Source organism: Alexandromys fortis, unplaced genomic scaffold (assembly GCF_014885135.2).
Source record: "Alexandromys fortis isolate MF-2015 unplaced genomic scaffold, M_Fortis_MF-2015_v1.1 scaffold_13, whole genome shotgun sequence".
Lineage (NCBI taxonomy): Eukaryota > Metazoa > Chordata > Mammalia > Rodentia > Cricetidae > Alexandromys > Alexandromys fortis.
This window is the reverse complement of record NW_026067908.1, coordinates 9,173,198-9,188,977: the sequence shown is the minus strand read 5'-3', so window position 1 is coordinate 9,188,977 and position 15,780 is coordinate 9,173,198. Positions and strand designations below refer to the sequence as shown.

At 44.5% G+C, this 15,780-nt stretch overlaps 1 protein-coding gene across 1 annotated transcript in view; it reads right to left on the bottom strand.

The window, feature by feature from the left end:
• Positions 1 to 15,118, bottom strand: part of Slc35d1 (solute carrier family 35 member D1) — a 38,824-nt gene extending 23,706 nt beyond the window's left edge. Inside the window, exons 1-8 of the mRNA XM_050136217.1 lie at positions 14,619 to 15,118; positions 14,002 to 14,035; positions 13,814 to 13,900; positions 13,092 to 13,159; positions 11,220 to 11,291; positions 10,364 to 10,432; positions 8,014 to 8,116; positions 4,469 to 4,561 (exon numbers count right to left, since the gene is read on the bottom strand). Of these exons, the coding sequence (XP_049992174.1) occupies positions 4,469 to 4,561; positions 8,014 to 8,116; positions 10,364 to 10,432; positions 11,220 to 11,291; positions 13,092 to 13,159; positions 13,814 to 13,900; positions 14,002 to 14,035; positions 14,619 to 14,821 (729 nt within the window). The 5' untranslated portion in view covers positions 14,822 to 15,118. The remainder of the gene's footprint in view (positions 1 to 4,468; positions 4,562 to 8,013; positions 8,117 to 10,363; positions 10,433 to 11,219; positions 11,292 to 13,091; positions 13,160 to 13,813; positions 13,901 to 14,001; positions 14,036 to 14,618) is intronic.
• Between the last annotated feature and the right edge of the window lie 662 nt (positions 15,119 to 15,780).

Sequence of the window (15,780 nt, the reverse complement as noted above, 5' to 3'; positions counted from 1 at the left end):
CCCTGGGATGAGTTTTTGGTTAGATTCTGTTTTGTAATTTATATGGAGCCTTAGGGTGTCTGAGTCTCCAATTCTTACTTAAATTCCATGCCCACAGCATCATGGGCTGTCTCCACTCCTGCACTTTCAGAGCCCTCTCCCTAGATTCCTGGTGAGAAAAGCAAGTCTCCCTGCCTGAATGGACTTTGCTGCCTGGTCTTATTAGTGAGTAATAAGAATAATTCAGTTTGTTCTGCCTGCCCTAATTATTTTTAAATTTAAGATGCATGACAGAATACTTTTTTTAATAGTTCAATTTATAAACTATAGTTTTTAAGTACTTCTGCATGGTTCCATAATAGAAAAAATATACTTACCCTGTTCCCCCACACACATGCATAACAAGTTTTTGGCTACTTTACTGGTTTCTATTTTTCCAGAGTTTCTTTATTTAAATAGCTGAAGAAAATGTGACCATCCTTGTACTATGTGGCTCTGGAGTCTAATGGTGAGAGCAGTTAACAGTCCTGACTCTCTCAGACACTGGGCTCACACTAGCTAACACGAACCTAGCATCCACACCAGCGTGCCTTTTGCTCCAGAAAGGGTTCTACCTAGGGAGTATTTTATCTGCCTAACTCATTTCCCCTGGGACAAGGCAGAGAGAGAGCACAGAGGGGACTCAGACAAAGTCAAGCAATGAAAAACAGTGGGGCCAGAGGCTGTCAGTCCTGCTCTCTTCACATTTCTCTGTGAGGGCACTGACTGGTCTCGGAACAGAGACCCAAGTTCTCTTTCTCTGTGAGGGCACTGACTGGTCTCGGAACAGAGACCCAAGTTCTCTTTGGTCCTAGTTTTCCTGTTCAGGAAAAGTAGAGTTTCCCCAGGTCTCTGTCCATCTTCTGACCATGGATCTGCTCCCGCAGCCAGCCTGTGTTTATGGTGAGTTCTACCTGGAATGCACCTTCAGGTCCCTCCCCTCACCTCAGTAAGGGTTCCCTTACCTTTCCTGGCTTTTACTACTTCAGACAGTGCTAAGCTCCTCACAGCTCCGAACCTGCTTTTGCTCCTGCCCAGGTTACTCTCCAGAGACATATAAACTATTTCTCAGCCCATTTATTTAAGAGTCTGCTCAGGTGAGCCTTACAAAATTATTTTCCCTAGCCACCGTTTTCAAAATAGCACGGTCCCCTCTTTCCCTTTGATAGGTTTCTCTTCACAGCTCTCCCCACGTGACTCTGCACCATATGTCTCACCTACTGGAATCTGCACTCCACGCAGGCAGGTACATGGTCTTTCTTTTCACAACACATAAGCACTTAATCGCCATGGAATAGAAACACTATGGCTGTGCACAAGTAAGGGAACGACATGGTGTGGGCTCTGCTCCAGTGTTACTCTTTCATCTGCACCGAGCTGCTTCTCGCACTGTCCTGTAAGCAGGCCCTCGTGGAAGTCCCAAATGGAGCAGAAATACAGCAGGTGCAGCAGATGGCTGGGAGAGTCACATGCAATCAGGCACAGAAGCCAGAGGCATCAGAGAGGTTCTATTCTAAACAACACCACTGTGCATCCTTGAGAATCCCCCTCACTTCTGCAAACTGGATAACAACCCTCCTCAGGGTATATAACACGGATCAAGGAAACTTATTTATGAAGCATCCTGTCAGGTACAATGCATCCACACCCTACAGGTAAAGTATGGCTTCCAGCCAGAAGAAGGCTCCAACTGTTTATTTGCAAACAGCCTTAAAGATAAAGTATCATAAACATGAATACACACACACACACACACACACACACATTTATTCACACACACACATGGAAAGTACACCCACAAAAAAAAAAAAAAACAAGCTGACAATGAGCCCAACTTACTGAACACCTAAAATCTGCAGTATATCCCAGACTTTATCGTGGACCCCCTAAACAAGGCTTCAGACAAATGTGATGAGCAACATGACAGTCAATGTCTTGTAGTATACTTTGGGTCCTAAGGGATGCCTTATCATATTGGCTCTGCCTACCAATCTGTTCTATGTTACTGCTCTGATCATGTCTCTAAAACAAGTCTCCAAGCAGGTGAGCATTTCTTGGTGCATTTGGTGGGTAAGAAAACCAAGAACTAGGCAGGTGTGGTTTTACATACCCTTAATCCCAGTACTTAGGAGGTAGAGGCAAGAGAACAGCTCTCAGTTCAAGACCGGCCTGATGTTCACACCAGGTTCTAGGTCATCCAGGCCTACATATCAAGATAAGGGGAGGTGGCTGTTGAGGGAGGAAGGCTAAGCACGAGCTTTACCTGAGTAGTAAATACTGCTATTCAGCTCATACCTGAACAGATATGAGCCTTTCTGACAGCCACGCACATGGGTTCTAGATCCTACACCACCTCAGATTCACACCAGATACCTTTCCTCTGTGGTAAATCCTAACCTAGATTTCTTACACATTTTAAGAGACGTTAACACAGAACTCTTTTAACACAGGAAAGATGCTCAGAAATAAATGATATAGTGACTTGTCTCAAAGATACATGGGAATGTAAGAACTCCAAGTTAGGATCATGTCCTAAGCTTCAAATTTAATTCGTACCACAACACCGTTACTTACATCATCCATGTTCTTCTTTCATTTATAGCTGACTGTACATGGAACAATCTACCACTAACCCCAACAAAAAGACAGGATTAACCTACTTCCAATCAAGATTACTCCCCACACTGCTCTCCGAGAACCTATACCAGTGTATAGTTCTGCCATGAGTGAGTCTGCTCCCCAGAAAGAGTACATGCTTTGTTCTAAAGGCTCCCGAGCCTGCTAGAAGGAAGCAGACTCTACAGACCAGGCCTTCGGAAGGAACTTATCTGCCAACACTGTGACTTCAGGCAAGTTTTTTTTTTTTAATGTCCTGAACCTCTTTTCATATTAACAAAATGGGGATCATTTAATCTTTCTTCAGCTATTAAGAAAGTTGGATTATAGCTCATGTAAGTGACCAGTACATAATAAGGATTCAGGAAATGTTCATATCGCATCCCATTTTCTTCAAACCCACAGAATAGTTATTTAACACCATTAGTCAAAGCAACAGCAATTTCTACTCTGAGACCATGTTTAGGCTTGCCAGTAGCCAGGCCACAGTTCATTAAAACATCTATTCATATACAGCTCTTTAAAAGATTGGTCTTAAAAAAAAAAGCTCCAGAGGTTGCCAAAATTCTGTCTCAGCTTCAAGAATTTATGAGTAGTATTTCACAATCTTCTGTTCAAGTTTCCATTGATACATGGTCTGATGCCCGAAGAAAGCATAACCAACATATTTATTCTGAAGCCGAGGTTCAAGAGACAGAATTCTAGGACAGATATTATTGGCAGAATTTTGCATTTCCATTTGGTTTGCAAAATTTTGTGATTTCTAACAAAATAATACCAGTTTTTCTATACATATGGGCATATTCTACAGAAAAATTCTCTAGGATTGATTTTGTTATTCTATTTGGGGCTTATTTAAGCAAATTTTTGCATAAAATTGGTAAACTACTATATGAGTTGCTCTTTGTCTGGTCATGGCACCATGCAATACCAAGTACCTCCTAATGGCGATGGGAAACCAAGGTAGGATTTAAGCAAGGAAAACACCTGTCAAAGAAACAGAACTCTTGAGTCTCAAAGAGGTTTAATAATTCAGAACATTTTATTTTTCAGGGACAGTTTGCAGTCATTCCTATTTTACAAATTAATGAAAATGTAAACATCCTTCCTACCAAGTCTCAGGAAATAGCATGAAGGAGGGGTAGATAAAATCTAAGAGCCAGAGGCTGGGGAGGGAGGCTGTGAAGCTCTCTGGACATGTGGCCATTGTGACAATCAGACACAGCAGCTGTAGCTACCTATTCCAATCTGCACATAAGCAGGCCCTTCAAGAGTCCATCATGGATGAGGGAGGAGTTGAAAAAGTCTCACCTCTTCCTGAAACCTGTAGTTAATAGCTACAGGAAGGAAGGCATTTTCTTCAGAAGTGTAGCCATAGAGTAATTACCCAATAAATAACCCCTAACCTATGCTCCCACATGAACACCTAATTATTCTCAATGGAACATGAACAATTACACACACACATACACACAAGCAGGGGATCTTGTTGAAAGAAGGGGTTAGGCAGGTGTGGAAGGGGGGATAATAGAGGATAATGGAAAGGTGTATATGATCAAAACATGTTATATGTGTATAAAATCAATTAATCAAAAATGTTTTTTATGTAAACTTTTCTTTCTCTGTCCTGGCACAGAGACCTATTCTGAGCCATCTTAATATTTAAAATGTTTATGCCAAGAAGGCAGGTTAGCATGACATCAGCACACTAGAGATCTAAAGGGTAAATTCTCAGTTTGTGGTCAGTTAATAAGCACATCTCTTTCTAACCACCCAAAAGTTTATCTTTTGATCATAAACAGTAAATAAATAACCCGTAATTACAAAGTCCTACCTTTTGTGCATCTCCTGTGAAATAGGCAATGGCCAGGGTGGGAAGGATCATGAACAGTGCATTGTAATAGAGCAGGCCGTACTTTCCCAGCTCCTGGGGAGTAAACAATTAGTTATTTCAGTTGGTTCCAGCAGTTAGGTATCTTTACACACATAGATTACTAATCCAATTACATATGTATATTATGTTGGATGGTTTTTAAAGTTAAAAAGTATCTTAACTTGAATAATGACAGTCAAGCCTGAAATGCAGATCCAGGTCTTTCTGTCATAGAACTCAAGCTGGCTTGCCCATGATTACAAGCAGTCCTGAAGTTACAGTTCTGATTTACTAAAACCCATACTGACCCTAGGTTAAACCAAATAATGGATAAGTCATAATGGTAAGTATCACTGCAACGCTGTGCCTCTTTGTGTAGTACCAGGAAAAGATCAACAGTGAAGCCACACAGCCTTACACAACAGGAGCCCATGACCCAGAACGCGAACCAGCCTGGATCAGAGGATGTGCAGGATGGACACAGATGCACCAACCACATACCTGACAAGTGACAAGACACAAATACCCACTCCCTCATCGCTCCCTTCACATTCTGATGGTTCTGAATGTCATTCTCCCTTAGGACACTGCAAGTGTATCAGATGCCACTACACTGTACAGGACAGCCTTGAACTCACAATTGTCTTAGATCAGCCTTCCGAGTGCTGGGTTTACAAAGCTGCTAACACAGCCAAACTCTATAAAGGGCTTATTTGTTTTGTTTTTTGGAGACAGAGTCTCATATATCTCAGGCTGATTTCTGTTGTGGGATATTTTGATTGCATTCTTACACTCCTGAGACTGCCATTAAAGTTTAGTTTGAATCAGAAGGCAGAGCTAACTACTCACAAACCAAAATTAGCCATGAGGTTTCTCGGAGGACCTAGAGACACAGGAAGTGGTAGGATGGGGCTTAGAAAGATTCGAGCCCCCTTTAGATAGAGGAAGGAGAGAGGGAGGAAGTCACTGATCGCTTCACCACTTCATGGAACATTCAGGCTCTTACCCCTATATTTAACTCCCGAGTTTTTACTGATAAAGAATAATTAGATAAAAACTTCAACTGTACAGGGCATGAGATCACAAGGCAGCAGCTCACCACTTTTGCTGGCAGAGTGACCACTGCAGCTGGCTGTCCCTCCCTTCCCCTCAGGCCCTGTGTGTGAGTCTGGAGTTTTCCTGTTGCAGCCACTCTATAGCAGCCTCCACCTGCCACCCATTCCTGGCCCCAAACACCACAGGTGGCTGGGCCCCAAATACCACTGGAGTTAGCCACCCACTGCCGGCAGTCTCTGTCATTCAGGCGGCCCAGTGCCATGCAGGATTCTTCTGCATGTCCCCTTGTATTCGCTTTTCAGGTAACTCACCTCCACCCCCTGTGGGTTGCAGGCTTCTCCTGGACCCCTTCCTTAGACCACTGCCGCACCAGGTTGACAGCCTTGAAACCCACTCAAGATTTTACTGCTGTCACCACTGCCACACACTCTCAGCCCATAGCTACCTCCACAGGAGCAGCAGAAGCTGCCCTCAGTCAGGCAGTACACCCCCTGTGATCTCTGCCCTTCCTGTCCTTGTCAGCAAATGAGATGCCTGGGAATTCTTAAGGGGGAAATGAGTTTGGGGTTTTTGTTGTGTTGTTAAGAGTTTTTACCCTTATTAAGAATGGAACTGGGCAGTGGAGGTGCACACCACCTCTAATCCAGCACTTGGGAAGAAAGGCAGGCAGATCTCTGTGAGTTCAAGACCAGTCTGGTTTACAGAGCTAGTTCCAGGACAGTTAGGGCTGTTACACAGAGAAGCCCTGTCTTGAAAAATCAAATTAAATGAATAAATAAATAAAAATAACGGGAAGCAATATAATGCAGGGAGTTAAAGCCTCTGTATAGTTCCACGATGGATGGCTTAAAACTTGAAAAATTAAATGAAGGGAAAATAATGTAGCTGGTATTGACATAATGGCAATTATAACCATTATCAGTCTGGTAATTCATGCTTTATCCTTTAAAGAATGGTTTGATATTAGTGCCAAATACAAAAAAATGGACTATCAAGATCCAGTCCCTATAAAGACTTACTAATAAAACTAAGAAAAATATTCACACAACAGAAGAATTTAGAGAAGAACTTACATCACCATTGAATGATAAAACTGAAGAGAAGCCCAAGGTTATTATAAAACAAAGCTTAATTTACATATGAATTAGACATTGTGAATGTAATTCTTACCTGGTAATTGTTCTTATTGCATAGTGTTTACTGTGTTAAAACCTTCCCTTTTTATTTAGACCAAAAAGGGGAAATGTTGTGGGTTATTTTGATGGTACTCTGACACTTTTGATACCTCAAAACCAGAACAATCAGGAATCCAGTAGGATCACCATGATCAAGTGGGACATTTGTTTCTGCTTGTCATATGAGCTCCAAAAAGTACTTGAAGTAATTCTCAGAAATACTATACACAGAAGAGAGCAGACAAGGAGGCAAGTGGATGGCTTGTCTTATTAAGATAAGATATAAGCAGGAACACACATAGATTGCAAGATTCGGTTATGAGATGAGCATGTATCGGATGCTCAGAAAAAACAAGGGTGACATCTCAGATGAATATCGATGAGAGTCCTCACAAGGCCTACTAAGAAATGAAAAACAACCATCACTAAGAGCTCTGTGACAAAGAAAGCCGAAATCCAGATAGCTGTTTTCTTATAGTAACTTAACCCTACAATGCAGCACACAAAACAGGGTTCAAATACTTGCCTTTCTGGGGGTAAAACCACAGCTGAATGTGTCTGTATATAAAGCAGACAGTGACCAAGCAGACAGTACTATGGAAAGCCCCTGTGTGCACACTACCAATGTAAGACAGAAAGTTGAGGGTACACACCTGAGGTCTGGACCAGGAAGGCAGTGCTCTCGGAGAGCAAGCCCAGGGCTCCCTAGCCTTCAAAGGCATCCTTGTTCCCTAGCCTTTCCCAGCATTCCCCTCCTCCATAGGTGCCCACACTCCCCTCTATTTCTTTTAGGTCCCTCACCAAGTCTTCTAGAATACAACCACAATCATGAATATATTTTCTCTGTGGAATTTCTTATTTCTCCTATCTCATTCTAAGTTGATATTCTCATACACTTCCTTCTAGAAAAGCCAGCATTTACAACCTAATTTAATTTAAAGATATTTCATCATCTTTTTTTTCTTCTTTTTGTGATAGTGTTTCACTCTGTAGCCTAGGCTGGTGTCGTTCTGCAGCCTAGGCAGGCTTTGAACATGGGGCTATCCACCTGCCTCAGTTTCCTGAAAGCTGAGATTCCAGGCATGTGCCACAGTGCCTGGCAAACACAAATTTATTATATTAGGATGAACATATACCTTATTATATTAGCATGAACACATTTACCTTCAGAGAGCTCCTGTGCCCTTCCCCAGCCCTGCTAAGTATGTTTCTCTATTCCATACTTTCCCCACCATCGGCGAGCATCCAATGAAGAAGCTGTAGACTGCTACTTACTTTCGAATCTAACTTCTGTTTCACATATGCGCCATTTGCTGCTGTCAGGACATCATTGATCAAGATGAAGACATATCCTTCCAGATCAAACGCCAAGTCAGAGCTGCGGAACATAAGCAACACTTTAAGATCACCTTTAAAAACAATGCAGTTCGTTTTAAACAGGTCTGGGCTAAAATGCTTGCAGGAACACATTCTTGTGTAGGTAGACCTTATGGCTTTTTATCAGCTACCAGCATTTCCTAAGACCTGGCCTTATTTGGCAATTTTATGAGAAACATCCATGCTTACACATGTCACCACAAAGGGCCAATCATTGAGCCAGCCATGGTGGCACACATCTGTCACACAGCACTTAGGAGGCTGAAGCAGAAGTAAAACAAGCTAAGGCCAGTGTGGGTTACAGATCGAGCTCCAGGACAACCTGAAAGACATATTTAAGACCCTACCTCAAAACAAACTTCACATGCACAAGTAATAATCATTTTGGTTCACTGTAAACTGCTCTAAGGTCAGACAAGAAGCAACCAAACATCATGACCTAATCTATAAAAGCAGAAAGCACTGGTTTCAAAGACAGGAAGTCAAAGGAAAGGGCTGTGAACAGGTCTTTTTTTTTTTTTTTAATTTCCTCAGAGATTCACATAAAAGACAGGACTAGCTTGTCACTGGGTGGAATTTCTGAAACATGGGTGATAGTTCTGATATCAAACCACAAGAGTGGATAAGCAAGGACTAAGAACTGAAGTGCTTAAGTAATTGCTCTGTGAAGTGACAGGGTGCCGCTGGTGAGATCAAGGGGACAAAGCTCCTACACCTTAGTAGAGTGCTTTCCACAAGAACTCAGTAAAGATAAACCATCAATGGAAATCTGGCAGTATACCTGCAGTGGTTCTGACACCCTCAAGCTCTATGGCTCTGTCAAGACACTACACACTTGTGGCCAAACTAGTAAAGGAGCCTTCGAGGCCACCGCAACATCAGGGCAAAGGGAGATGCAAGGAGGTCCAACTGTTTAGTACAATTTTGGCTCTCACTGGCATCAGGAAAATACTTTAGAGTACACAGAGTTTAGTGTAGCTCCTCTAAGAAGATAGTGGGTGGTTATTAGTGAACTTTTCTCATAGGAGGCAAAGCAACACAGAGGGAAAAGGAGTTAGCTCTAAATTCCAGTAATTGATGATGCTGTCTTGTTTTTTTTTTTCTCCTAAGAATGGAATTTCAGGGGACAGTAAGATGGTTCATCTGGTACAGGCACTTGCCACCAACCCTGATAATCTGAGTCCTATTCCCGAAACCCACATGGTGAAAGGCAAGAACCGAGTGCCACAAGCTGTCCTCTGACCTCCACACGTGCACCCTGTGGCATCTGTTCACACACACAAAATAAATAAAACACAATCAATTTTTATTTTAAAAAAAGAGTGGGATTTTGCTTGGAGAGTGAATGCAGACTAGAACCTGATGTCTACATCTCCTACATACACTGACCCCCACCCAGGCACATGCTGGAAGTGTAACTAAGAGCTGAAGAACAGAGGGCTCCAAAGGAAAGCAAAGTGTGTAGCATTAGCAAATCTCCCTGCACACCCAGGCTGAGCACCTAGACACCTTCAGTTTTCAGTCTGGCGGTGCACGTGTATTTTCCCCACGCCTACCTGTCTTCCCTCCCGCCTGCCTGCATCTGTAGTCAATATGTACTCATCAAATTGGGCTCTTTCATATTTTCCTCACCTTAGAAGTGTATCTTTTCCTCTGTCTCTCTTCATTTACTTTAAAGCAAAAACCTTTATAAAACTGCGGAAAGCTACAGCAGTGTGACAGGGCGTCCACGTCATGACATTTGTGGTATGTCCTCAGAAAGACCAAATGAAGCAACGCTTCTATGCCTTTTCCACAAAGGAAGAGGATTCGTCGCCCTTCGCCTCATCTCACAGAAGGGTGGATATTCAAAGGGAAAGGGCTAACACGGTCTAAAACCACAGACCGATTTAGACAGACGTGGTTTCTAGCCCTGCTGCTTACTAGCTGTAATCCGTGAGAGTTATAGAAGATATCCTTCAACTATAAAACAGGAAAATCAGACCCCTCAGAAGGAAAAGAATACATAAGTGTGTCAATGTGCTGTGTGGCGTGTGTATGTGCTTGGCAAGCAGAAGACAACATCCAATCCTAAGTTATATAAATTGACTTTAGGAATCCCCCAAATCGCCATTTCTCTAGTTTTAATCTAACACAGCACAAAAGATTTAATAGTGGAGGTCTTTTCAGTAGTTTTCAAAGATACTTAAGATAGAATATTAATAACTATTGATAATTAAAACACAGGCTCTATTGGCCCACCTCTTACCTGGCAGCTACAAAGGCTCCGATAATCATTGCAAATACAGTCATCTTAATACCCCAAGAGAAAGTCTTCCTGCAAAATAATTTAAAATATACGAACATGTGACTTTATCCATGAAGACTCATTTTACATCAGTGACAAAACAAAGGGAACGTCTTTTTTCAAAAAAGACAAATACAATCACATTCATATTCTGAATATTTCCAAGAAACTAGGTATTTAAAAGATGGGACAAAAATCCTTTTCTTATAGAAAAAACTATACCCAGTTCTCTCTTATTCTTACTATTTGCTCATTATCACTGAGTTGGGATTTTTATGTCAAAGTTTTTTTTAAGTAGAAAGACGTCACACACATTTGCAGTAGAAGTAGCCAAGACATGAACATTACTTAAAACCTATACCTAGGATTCGAACTTGGCTTTACCCAATGGCAGCAGCAGACACAAGAATTCTAGACAGCATATCCCATGTTTGGGAGTTTTCTAACTGCGGTCTGTTACCTTTCCAACTACATTAATTCCATAGCAAGGTAATGAGCCTGTTTGAGTTTTCAAGACTTAAAGTAGCCAGATGGTGGTGCACGCCTTTAATCCCAGCACTCAGGAGGCTGAGTAAGGCAGATCTCTGTGAGTTCGAGGAATATATGGGGCTGGAGAGATGGCTCAGGAGTTAAAATTCCTAGCACCCACATCAGGCTACGCACAACTGCCTATAACTTCAGCTCTGGGGAACTCAACACTTCCACCTGGCCTCCCACAACCACACACACACACACACACACACACACACACACACACACACGGAAATAACAGTATCAGTCTCGGGAACAAGGACAAAGTATTACAAATACAGCTTACTTGAGTAGAGCTCCCTCAGCGAACATTGTAAACAGAATGGAGAACCGTCTCAGAACTGTAAACATGGGCAAGCTGCGGAAGAAAAGCAAGCAGGTAAAATAAGGCTTACAAGAGTGCAACTGTAAGCCACAATTCTACCAATCAGTAGTTCTAAACGACTCTAATCTCTTTCTGACCGTATGCAAGTTCCCTGCTGATTAACCTTATTTGCCTGGAGAAATACTTTTTTCTATTTAAAAGCCTTTAAAACATGAACTACAAAATGGTAAAACCAGGCATCTATTATCACAGGCTAATAACACAGGCTTTCAAGTTTCACTCTGATAATTATGCAAATAGCCCGACTCCAGGCACATTAGTCTTTAATATTTCTTTGTTTATTTGTTTCTTTTTCACTGAACTAACTTCCCTTCTTGTTCTCCAGATCACTAAGAAAATGTCTATGAAAACCATACTATTTGTATGGATGTTCCTCTGAATTCCTGGAGCAGTGTGCTTGCATTAATCAAACATGCAGCCTCTTGCAATATAAGAATTTCTGACAATATCTCACTCTAAAATGCTTTCTGCTTGTCTGCCAATCAAAGGCAGAGTGTGACTGCACGGATGGATGACAATGGTTTTTTTTTTTTTAAAAAAAAAAGCTAATTTTATATAAGCAACACCCTGCTGTAGGCCTGTATTTCTTTCTAAGTCGGTAATGAGATGGAAAAGGATTCCCTCCCCATGACAAATTTGACTTCGTAGGAACTCTCCCCAGAGATATTCTGGTCATTTTGTCTCAGGGTTCTTGGTTTAAAAAAAGCAAAAAGGAGAACACAAAACTTCTTATGCACTGATTCTCCTAGATCTCCATACTGTTTCTGTGCTAAGATTTTACTTCTGACTTTACACACATATGTGTGGGAATGTGCATGCCGGTGAAGGTGTTTGAGGAGGTGAGCAGAGAGGGGCGGATCTCATGGGGGCTGCCTGGTAACTGAACCTGGGTCCTCTGGAGGAGTCGCCAGTGTTCCCAACCACTGAGCCATCTCTCCAGCCCCCCTCCATACTGGGTATAATCATTTAAGTCAGGGATCCATTCAGTTCCCGTAAAACTATTTCCCCTGCTGTATTTTAACACACACACACCCCCCACCGCAAAGTCAGAAGCCAAGAGCAAGGAGGTAAGTGGGGGGGGGGGGATGTGCAGCGTTGCTGCGGAGCAGAGCTATTGCTTCTTTTTAAAAGTGAACGGCTCTTCTCCGGTTACACAGTCACAGTTGACCTAGTAATCACGTTTATGTCAAGATTTCATCTGACTTTAGCCACCTTGTGTGAAAAGGAAACCTGTGGAAATTCTTGTGTCCATCGTCTGATTTGCTGTGTGTAAATACACCTAAAATGCACAGTGTTTATGAACTGTGTTATAGAAGTGAAATCCTAAACCACACATGAGGGCAGCATGCTGGAGGCCGAGACAAGAGGAGGACCGCAAGCTCAAGGCCAGTCAGTGTTTCGTGGTGTGTGCCATGGCTACAGAGTAAGAGCCTATCTGGAAAATAAATATATAATAAAATCCTGTAAGTCTGGCATAAATCCTTGACCATGGCAGTTCTGCAAAAATAAGAAAATCTACTGCGCCACTGACAACATCTGAGCACTTCTAACATAAAAGTGAGAAGGCAAACAAAACAAAATCCGTTCCTTAACTTTAAATCAACAGCTCTGAAACAAAAACTTTGGGTTCAAACTTCATCATTTGATGGCGGAGGCTTCCTGGTGTTTGTGCGGTCTCCCCCCCAACAATCACGACACATTCGTAGGACACTGGTGTTTAACGTTAAGATTATCTTATTTTAACCCCACTAGAAAAAATAAAGTTAGCCATACTTCAGTTTCTTTGTGCTGAACAGTCCCGTGATTTGGTTCCCAAAATATAGTAGAGGTAGTGGAAACGTCTGGAAAAGTGAAAAGGGTAACAAATCTCAATAATAAAGGCAGCGACAACAAAAATCCTTTCAAACAGACTGGTTCTGTTTATACAGTTAAATTCTTTCCACTTGAAACACGGTTAGGTCTCATACACAGTGCTGACCCCCACGAAACACCCAAACAACATCAACTACCCTCTGATACACAACACTGCCCACAGAAGGGAGAGGGAGATGGCAGGAAGAAAGGACACAGAAATATAAACATGACCGACCCCGTGAGGCAGAAACATCACTTGCTCCAAAATATGACAGTGTATGCGTCTGAGACCCCAGTGTTCAGGGAACGAGAGAGCGCATTTAGGTTTCACAAGGAGTCTCGCAGAAGCATAAAGAAGGGTACAAAAACACCCCTCCTCCAAGGGAAAAAAAGTAATAATAAGAGCATCGTGGCTAAAGTGGACAGATCAAAACAGAAGGCTTTTCCAAAAATCTTCGTTCTCATGAGAGGGTAGCACTGGTCCAGCATACACGGTTACCTATATCAGCTAGATGCACTCGTGGAGAGGGGTTGGGGCTAGTTTTTTTTTTAAATATGCAAGGCGCTGATTTTTTTTCCCCCTTAAGCCACAGAATGACTCCTTTTTATAAAACAAAGTATTCCTTCTTTCTCCCTTTTACCTTTCGAGGTACATTTCTGTCAAAGTCGGGAAACTTCACTACCCTGAGTGCCTTTCCCACCCAGAGAACGGCTACCGTGGCCACCATCTGCAAACAGAGAACACACATAGATGCACTGTTCTGCATATAAAGACGCACAGAGAAGTTCTGACAACACAGACCACGGAATGCCCAAGATTCCAACTAACCTGGCCAAGTCCAACACATAGCGAGGACGGAAATCTACAAAAAGGGTAAAGAAAAGGAAAAGGGGTTAAAATAAAATGGCCAGAAAGCCCCTCAAGCACAGTGAATTCAACTTTCACACTGACAACCTTAAAACGCATTTTGATTCAACCCACACCAATGCCTGCCCTTCATCCAAATTGGAAAAAAAAAAAAAAAGATTCTGTAGCCTAGGGCGGCCACTTGTCTCATCATGTCCCGTTTTACAATTTCCCTTGGCTTCCTGCAACGGATTTTTCCAGAAAGTTAAGGCAGAGATCTCGTCAACGGTTTTAAATCTTTTAAGTAAAATCTAGGGGAACACACACAAACACATACGCACACACACAAACTTCTGCCCCGGAGTCCCAGTGACAGTGGCGACGGCGGGCGCGTGGGCGTGCGGCCGCGCTGGTCCCCAGACTGTCAGCCGCGCGGGTCGCCCGTCCTTGGACACCGACCTCGCTGTGTCCCCCGACCCTGCCCGCCGCCGCGGAGGAGGAGGAGCGCGGCCGAGGGCATCCCCGGCTGGGCTCGAACCCCCGTCCCCGCCCGCCCGTCCGCCCGGCGCGCCTCAGTCGCCGCCCGCCAGCCCGGCCACCTGTAGTTGGTGAGCACGCTCTTGTTGACCACCACGATGAGGAAGGAGCTCACGCCGTAGAAGCCGGCGGCCAGCAGCTTCAGGAACACCGTCAGCGTTTCGGCCGGCGCCATCCCCAGCTCCTCCTCATCTCTGTGTGTGGAGGATTTCGCGGGGGCTTCTCCTTTAACCGGAGCATGCTGACGTCTGTGGACTTCCGCCATGGCGGCGGCGGCGGCAGCGGCGGCGGCGGCGGCGCGGGCCTACGAGCTCTCGGGCCGGCTGGGCGGCTGGGGGTCTGGGCCCTGGCGGTGCGCAGGAGCGCGGGCCTGGCGGTGCGGGGCGCGGAGGAGCGCGGGCCTGGCGGTGCGGGACGCCGAGGAGCGCGGGCCTCGGGAGCGGGCCTGGCCCAGGATGCGGGGCGGGAACCCTGAGCGCGGAGCCCCCTCGGTGCGGGCCTAGCGTGGCGGCGGAGGTGCCCGGGGAAGCCGGCGGCTCGCGGCAGGGCTGCGCGGGTTGTGCTGGCCACAGCTCCCCGCACTGCCGCCGCCCGTCCCCGCCCAGGGGTTGGGACACTGGGGTTCACACCCTTGGGGACTTTGCCCTGGCATGATACCTCCCGGGGTCAGGGAAGGGCCGCGCCTGGCTCGGCGGGGCTGGTGCTGGATGGGAGCGGGAGACCGGGCAGGGGCTCCGGGAGCAGCCGGGACACCACTCGGGGGACCACTGTGCCCGGGGCGGCGGAGCACAGTGCTGCGCCTGCGCAGGACTGAACGCTGGGTCCCCCTGCGGGGAGCAAGCGGTTGCGCGGGAGGCAAGGCTGCCTGCAGGCCCGGAGGTCGCTCCCCTTCTCTTAACAAGTGAAGTGATGCCCATTGCATCCTCACCTATTTTGAATGCGCTTTTTGGTCTCTCCTGCAGGCGGTCGAAGTTCACAAAAAATATCAAATGTGGTTCAACAGTAAACAAAGATTTCATTCCACAGAACCTGAGACTTCTCACACTTCTGACACTTTCTGCAAAACCTGAGACGTCTCACACAGAAACCTTCTTTTTCTGTTGTTGTTTGTGTGAGTTGATAAAGCCAAAAAAGGCGTGGGTGGGTGGAAGGGGAAGTGTTGCAATAAGCCACTCGTGGACCCGTAAAAAAAAAAAGTGAAAGGTGCTTGGAGCCTAAAAGGTT